This window comes from Arachis duranensis, chromosome 9 (assembly GCF_000817695.3).
Source record: "Arachis duranensis cultivar V14167 chromosome 9, aradu.V14167.gnm2.J7QH, whole genome shotgun sequence".
NCBI classification, from domain to species: Eukaryota; Viridiplantae; Streptophyta; class Magnoliopsida; order Fabales; family Fabaceae; genus Arachis; species Arachis duranensis.
Window position 1 is genome coordinate 63193277 of NC_029780.3, and position 8198 is coordinate 63201474.

Sequence of the window (8198 nt, forward strand, 5' to 3'; positions counted from 1 at the left end):
CAAGGCACCATTTTGTGCTCTGCCCTTGTAGTGGGCAGGGCAGAGTTGCCTATTCTCGTTTGGTTCTCTATGTTGCCCTCCTAAAGGGCAGTCTGCCCTTGTGGAGGGCAATGTTGCTTCCTCCATTGCAATGCGGCACGCTTCTCTCCTCTTTGGCCACGCTTTCCTTTTCTTGGGCTACACTTTTTATGCCACGCTTTTCCTTCTCTTTTCTTTTCTTCACCTATAATAAACCAAACAACCACTCAAAGTATCACTAAATTCAAGAGGCTTATAAATCAATTAAAGTTCAATTAAAATTAGCTTAAACCTCATGATTTATCATTAATTTCATGGTGGTTGCTTGATTTAAAGAAGTTATGCATTTTCACTCCAAATCACTTACTTAGGATACAAGAAAGTGCATAAATGCTAGCAAAACAAGTGACATTAGCTTGATAAATGGGTATATGATGACTTGTCATCAACCATCCTGCGATAGTAGAGAATAGAGATGATATCAAACCCAAGGAAGTGTAATAGAAAAAATGGGATCATGCGAGTGAGAAATTGTGCCCTAAGAGTATGAGTATCGTCATTATATGACAGCTATAACATGTAACTAAGATAATATTTGATAAGCAAGGCAAATCACTGGCATGTGGTATAGGGGTAATGTAAGCATGCAAGTAAAAGGCATGAGAAGTATATACCTACAAATACCAAGAGTGGAAAGCAAGTATGAAAAGGTGAGTAGGTGGATTGTAGAATATGAGGGTGTACCAAAGAGCAACTAAGGTATTGGGAAAAACACATAGTTAAGAAGCAATGAGTCACAATGAGCTCAAAAAATCATGTATGCTTTTCCTCAAACACTTGGCACGCACCCTTTTGTAGTAAGTAAATGGGGGAAGGGAGAGCAATGTAACATTCCACAAACCAATATGAATCACTACAATGCACAATGGTTGTAAGAAAATCATGCAACATATCTCATCCATCAATGCAAAAGAAGTTAGAAGAAAAAAAAACACCCATAAAGAACTAAGCAAAAACACCCCAAAGAAGTGAGGGTTCAAAAGAGGGGGGTAGAAAAAGAAGAAGAAAAAAGAACGACCTAAAAGAGAATAAAATCAACTAACTAAGAAGCAAAAGAGAGAAGTAGAGCAAGAGGGAGGCATAGTATAGTACCTTGAGAGAGATGGAAAGGGGGGTATGGGAGAGGAGGTTGTATAGTGGGGTGATGGAGAATGGAGGGAGCAAAGTAGGGACCACCGGAGGTGGGTGGTCACCGGAGATGATGGTGGGAGGTAGGTGTTTGGAAGGAAAAATGGTAGTGGATGGTAGAGGGGGGCAAGAAGAGAAGGGAAGAGGAGAATGATGGGAGCAAGTGTGCTCCCCTATTATATTCACGTCGGATATCCACGCGTGCGCGCACGGTGCGCACCCGCGCAGGAAAGCGAGATAGGGTAATGGCGCGTGCGCGCACAAGGTTGGCTCAGAGGTGGCACAACTTTCTGGAAGAAGTACCAAAAGTTGGCTGCAGGGATGTTGGCGCGCACGACAGGTGCGCGCACGCGGCAATGATGTTATGCCTCAGGCATGAGATCGGCCTAGGATTGGCTCAACTCTCTGAAAAAATGGCCTAGAGGTTGCTGCAGGACTAGGGGTGTGTGCGCGGCATGGGCGCGGGCGCGTCCCTAGCGTCATGAGCGGACTGACGCGTCGACACCTAGTGTGCGCACGCGGCAGAAGCGGTGTGCTGGGGGCTCAGTACAGGCGCGAGAGTGGCCCAACTCTCTGGAAGATGTACTAGAAGTGCACAGGGGCGATCGGCGCGCGCGCGCAAGATGCGCTAGCACGTCGACCCGCGAGTTGCTAAAAGAGTGCATACGCACCATGTGCGCGCACGCGTGAGTGGCCTGTGCCTCAGGCATGGTGCCGGCGTAGTGTGGGCGCAACTTTCTGGAAAATGTATGGAGGGGTAATTCTTGTAATGCATGCGTCCGCGCACGTGGCGCGCTCGCGTGGATGGTCGGAAGTGCCTCGTATGCGCGTACGCGCCAGGTGCGCGCTCGCGCGGGATGGTGCTATTTCAAAGTTTTCATGTTCTTGCACCAATTCAAGCACTTCAACCCTCCAAACAGCCACTCAAGCACTATAGAAATTCTGTTCTACATGATAAAGTACCAACGAACTCAACAATTGAAACAGGTTTGAAATCAAATCTAGCTACAACTTCATCAAATACCTAGCTACAAAACATGAAGTCAAGACTTGGGCAAGTAGCAATCAAAGAAGAATTCAATGGCTATGTACAAATGGTAGATCTTACCATGGTAGGGTGTCTCCTACCTAGCACTTTTGTTTACCGTCCTTAAGTTGGACTTCCACTAGCTCAAGGTTCTTGTTCAAGAGGTGCATCCCTCAAGAGGAACACTTCAATTTCCTTGGAGTTCTTTCTTTGCTCACCATGGTATAATTTGAGACGGTGCCCATTTACCTTGAAAATGTCCGGACTTGATGGGTGGCGCAAGTGGTAAACCCTGTAAGGTTCTATTTCTCTACTTGGTAAGGTCCATCCCATCTTGATCTAAGCTTTCCGGGTAGCAACCTTAATCTTGAGTTGTAAACGAGGACTAGCTCACCGGGTCTAAATTCCATTCTCCTGATGTTCTTGTCATGAATGGCTTTCATCTTTTCCTTGTAGAGTCTAGAATTGTCATAGGCTTCTAGTCTTAAACATTCTAATTCCGCCAATTGAAGCTTTCTTTCTACTCCGGCTCCACCCAAACTCATATTGCATTCCTTTATGGCCCAGTAAGCTTTGTGTTCGATTTCTACCGGTAAATGGCATGCTTTACCGTATACAAGCCTAAAAGGGCTCATGCCAATGGGTGTTTTGTAAGCCGCTCGATATGCCCAAAGTGCATCGGAGAGCTTAGTGCTCCAATCCTTCCTATTCGGCTTCACAATTCTTTCCAACACATGTTTAATTTCCCGATTAGAAACCTCAGCTTGGCCGTTTGTTTGCGGGTGGTAGGTCGTGGCAATTCTGTGTGTAATGCCATACTTTCTCATGAGGCCGTCCATTTTCTTGTTGCAAAAATGGGATCCTTGGTCGCTTATGATTGCTCTCAGGGAGCCAAAACGACAAATGATATTGTTCCTCACGAAAGAAAAAACAACATGAGCATCATCCGTTCGGGTGGGGATTGCCTCTACCCATTTCGACACATAATCGACGGCTAACAAAATGTAGAGAAAGCCATTGGAATTTGGAAATGGTCCCATGAAGTCGATTCCCCATACATCAAAATTTTCACAAAAAAGCATATTTTGTTGGGGGATTTCATCCTTCCTAGAAATATTTCCAAACCGAATACATTGGGGACAAGATTTGTAATAGAGGGAAGAGTCTTTTAGAAGGGTTGGCCACCAAAATCCACAATCAAGGACCTTTCTTGCCGTTCTTTGGGGGCCGTAGTGGCCACCGACTTCGGAAGAATCGCAAGCGTCCAAGATTGCTTGGAATTCGGTTTGGGGTATGCACCGTCGCACTATTTGGTCTGCTCCACACCTCCACAATAGGGATCGTCCCAAACATAGTATTTGGATTCGCTTTTCAGCTTATCCTTTTGATGTTTGTTGAGGTTGGGAGGGAAGGTGTGTGAAACCAAGAGTCATTGATAGGAGTGGTGTCGCTTTTTGTGTGTTCGATGCGACTTAAATGGTCCGCTACTAAGTTTTGGGAACCACTCCTATCCTTGATCTCCAAGTCAAATTCTTGTAACAAAAGCACCCATCGAATTAATCTCGGTTTTGATTCCTTTTTGATCAACAAGTACTTTAATGTCGTGTGGTCCGAGTACACTACTATCTTGGAACCAAGAAGATAGGATCGGAACTTGTCCAAAGCAAAAACGATAGCTAGGAGTTCCTTTTCGGTAGTAGTGTAGTTGGATTGGGCCCCATCTAGTGTTTTGGAAGCATAACATAAGCTATGACATAGGGAATCTTACCCTCGCGTTGTGCTAATGCGGCTCCTATCGCATAATTCGAAGCATCGCACATGATTTCAAATGGTTGAGTCCAATTCGGCCCTCGCACAATAGGAGCTTGTGTCAATGCCACTTTAAGCTTGTCATATGCTTCCATACACTCTTTGCTCAGCTCAAATTCAGTGTCCTTTTGTAGTAGTCGAGAGAGAGGTAAGGATACTTTGCTAAAGTCCTTGATGAACCTCCGGTAGAATCCTGCATGTCCAAGAAAGGAGCGGACTTCCCTCTCGGAGGAGGGGTAAGGTAAACTAGATATGACATTTATTTTTGCCGGATCTACGGAGATGCCTTCTTTTGAGACTATGTGTCCCAAAACAATGCCTTGTTTGACCATGAAATGACATTTTTCAAAATTTAAGACAAGGTTTGTTTTGGTGCATCTCTCTAAGACTTTTTCAAGGTTGCCTAAGCAATGATCAAATGAGTCACCATACACGCTAAAATCGTCCATGAAAACTTCCATACATTGCTCTAGGAAGTCTGCAAATAAGCTCATCATGCATCTTTGAAACGTTGCCGGTGCGTTGCATAGGCCAAATGGCATACGCTTGCAAGCATACGTTCCAAAGGGGCAAGTAATGTGGTTTTTTCTTGGTCCTCTAGAGCAATGTGTATTTGGAAGTATCCGGAGTAACCATCAAGAAAGCAATAATATGATTTACCGGCTAATCGATCAAGCATTTGATCAATGAACGGTAGTGGGAAGTGATCTTTTCTTGTGGCTGCATTCAATCTTCGGTAGTCTATGCATACCCTCCAAGAATTTTGCACCCTTGTTGCTATAAGTTCACCGCTTTCATTTTTGATTGTGGTCACCCCGGATTTCTTTGGCACCACTTGGACCGGGCTTACCCACTCGCTATCCGAGATGGGATAGATGATGTCCGCCTCAAGTAGCCGAGTGACTTCCTTTTTCACAACCTCAAGAATGGTTAGATTAAGTCTCCTTTGAGGTTGTCGGACTGGTCTTGCTCCGTCTTCAAGAAATATGCGGTGCTCGCATACTTGGGGGCTTATTCCCACTAGATCCGCCAAACTCCACCCGATTGCCCTTTTGTTTTTCCTCAAGACATCTAGCAACTTTTCTTCTTGTTGAGGGGTTAGCTCTTTTGCAATTATCACGGGGAGCTTGTGGGCTTCATCAAGATATGAGTACTTTAGGTGGGGTGGTAGTGGCTTCAATTCCATCTTTTTCGGATGGTTTGTGTGGTGTGTGGTGTTTAGTTTGCTTGGATCCTCATTTGCTTCTTCAATGATGAACTTCTCATCCAACTTTGCAAGGTGCACTTCGGCAACAATGTTGTTGATTAGGTCACACCGGAATAGAGAGTGATTCTCCGGTGGATGCTTCATTGCTTCTTCTAGGCTAAAACTCACGACTCTCCCATCTATCTCAAATGAGTAGGTTCCCGAGTAGGCGTCTAGCTTAAATCTAGAAGTTCTCAAAAATGGTCTTCCAAGTAAGATAGATGATGCTCTCTCGGGTTCATTTGATGGCATCTCAAGGACATAGAAGTCAATCGGAAATACCAACCCTTTAATATTCACCAATACATCTTCTGCCACACCTGCTACGGTTATTATGCTTTTATCCGCTAGGACAAATCTCGCCGCCGACCTCTTTAGCGGTGGTAACTTCAATACTTGGTAGACGGAGAGCGGCATAATGCTAACACATGTGCCGAGATCACACATACAATCTAGGGATCGAACTCCATTGACGGTGCTAATGACCATACAAGGGCCCGAATCATCACACTTCTCAGGCAATGTTCCTATTAAAGCGGAAATAGAACTCCCCAATGGGATGGTTTCCAATTCAAGAATTTTGTCCTTGTTCATGCATAGATCTTTAAGGAATTTTGCATATCTAGGAACTTGATGGATAGCATCAAAAAGGGGGATGGTTACCTTGACTTTTTTGAACATTTCTATCATTTTGGGGTTGAGCTCTATGCGCTTCTTAGCTTTCTTTGCAAGTGTTGGAAATGGGAGTGGTTGAGCAATTTCTTCTTCCAAGGTTATCTTCGTCTTGGGGGTCTCTTTTGTTGGTCGAGCTTCTTCATTCTCAACTATGACTTGTGGTGTCTCCTCTTCCACTACCTCTTCTATATCTATTCCCTCCTCCCCTTGAGCGGTTAGGACGAGATTTGAATCCTTTGCTCCATTCTCTTTTAATTGTGTTCCGGATCTTAGGGTGATGGCATTGATGCCTCCCTTAGGATTGGGTTGAGGTTGAGAGGGGATGACACTTTGGGTTGGGGGTTAAGGAGTGGGATTTGACGGTGGGTCCATGCGTGCGAGAAGGGCTTGTAGTGTAGAGGTGAGGCTAGTGAGACCGGAAGCAAGTGTGCTTTGTAGTTCCTTTTGGCCTTGAATGATGGTCCGGAGTGTATCATCTTGGTTAGATGGGGAGGTCGGGTATGTGAGTTGAGGGGCTTGTGATTGGTTGGGTGGTGGTCTTTGATGTGGTGGTTGGTATGTTTGGTACTTTCATTGTTGGTTTTGTTGGTTGTATGGTTGGTTTTGTTGGTTGTATGGTGGCCGGTTTTGTGAGTTGTTGTTGTTCCATCTTTGACCTCCTCCGTTGTTGTTGTTGTTGTCCCTATTTCCTTGTTGGTGATTGTCCCTCCAATTTTGATTTTGATTGCCACTCCCTTGATTGTAGCTTCCTCCTTGATAAGGGTACCCTTGGTTAGGATTACCGCCTTGGTAGTACCTTTGATTTGGGCGGTCATAGAAATTGTGAGTAGCCACCAAGGTGTTGTCTTCTTAAAGGCTTGGGCACTCATCCGTGTAGTGGGAATAGCATGAACAAATGCCACACACTTTCTGAGGGACCAATTGTTGATTGTTTTGTTAAGGGGGTGGACGTTGTTGGTATGGTTGAGGTTGTTGTTGGTATGGTTGAGGTTGTTGTTGGTATGGTTGAGGTTGTTGTGGTTGTTGTTGGCTCAATTGGAGTTGCCTCAAGATAGATGTCATTTCGCTCAAGGATTTGGTTAGAGCGGTGGTTTCGCTACTAGTTGATACCTCATTTACGGTTTTTGGGCGGTTGACTCTTCGTCTCATATGTTGATTGAATTCGGCTAAGTCGATGATAAGTTGCCATGCCTCCTCCGCTGTTTTATATTTAGACAAAGAGCCATTGCTAGAAGTGTCCAAGAGAGTTCTATCTTGTTCTCGCATCCCTTGACATATGTATCCAAGCAACACTTGAGTGTCAATCATGTGATTAGGGCATGCGTCTAGTAGCTTACGAAACCGTTCCCAATATTCGTATAGTGGTTCCGTTTCACCTTGTACAATACATGACATTTCCTTCCTTAGCCTATCCATCTTTTCCGGGGGCAAGAATTTATCCAAGAATCCTCTTCTAAGCAAGTCCCAATCGGAAGTGACTTCACTAGATAGGGTGTAGAACCATTCTTTAGCCTTGTCCTCAAGAGAGAAAGGGAAAGCAAACAACCATATAGCAACCTCATCGGATCCTTCCCGTCTAGTTGTTGAGCATATATGATGAAAATATTTGAGATGTTGAATAGGGTCTTGTGCGGGAAGTCCATGGAACTTAGGTAGGAGGTTGATCAAAGCGGTCTTGAGTTCAAAGTTTGCATTCAAGTTGGGGTGAGTTACATGAAGGGGTTGAAGAACATTATCCGATGCACCCGCTTCCTTGATAGTAACTCTCCTCGGAGCGGCCATGGTGATAGTACCTAAAGCAAAAGAAGAATTGTTAGTGATATTGATGGGAGAATGGTTATTGCCTTCTTCGAGTGACGGTTCAATGTTTACTCTTAGTAAGGTGGGTAAGGTGGTGAAAACCTTTTCACTTTCCCCAAAAGTTAACCGCTTCTGAGCTTGTCTAATATGAAGCAAAGTTCATTCTATTTCCGGATCAAATGGGACTAAGCTCGGATTCGGTTGTGAATGCGTCATGCAATGAAGGAGAAGTAAAACTCATGGTAATGATGGGGGTTTAGTTACTTGAACAAAGAATTACAATGAAATGCAATATGTACATATACACATATTTACTCTAAGCAATAACATGGCACACTAAGCATTTCCCTGGCAACGGCGCCATTTTGATAAACGAAATTTAGCATGCTGATTTAGAATTCAATAATGGATATGATCGTGAGTATAGTCTAATCG

At 44.3% G+C, this 8198-nt stretch overlaps 1 protein-coding gene across 1 annotated transcript; it reads right to left on the reverse strand.

Moving 5' to 3' along the window:
• Positions 1–3954: 3954 nt before the first annotated feature.
• On the reverse strand, positions 3955–7745 carry LOC107465563 (uncharacterized). The gene is made up of 3 exons (XM_016084541.1): positions 7074–7745; positions 4832–6257; positions 3955–4361 (listed from the first exon to the last, which is right to left on the reverse strand). Exons 1-3 carry the CDS (start codon positions 7743–7745, stop codon positions 3955–3957), a joined length of 2505 nt encoding a protein of 834 aa, XP_015940027.1.
• Between the last annotated feature and the right edge of the window lie 453 nt (positions 7746–8198).

Coding starts and splice junctions, on each gene's coding strand:
- LOC107465563 (XM_016084541.1), bottom strand. CDS start 7,745: ATGGCCGCTCCGAGGAGAGTTACTATCAAGGAAGCGGGTGCATCGGAT. Junction 6,258..7,073: donor GCCCAAAAACCGTAAATGAG/GTATCAACTAGT, acceptor CCCAATCCTAAG/GGAGGCATCAATGCCATCAC. Junction 4,362..4,831: donor CACAATCAAAAATGAAAGCG/GTGAACTTATAG, acceptor TGGTCAAACAAG/GCATTGTTTTGGGACACATA.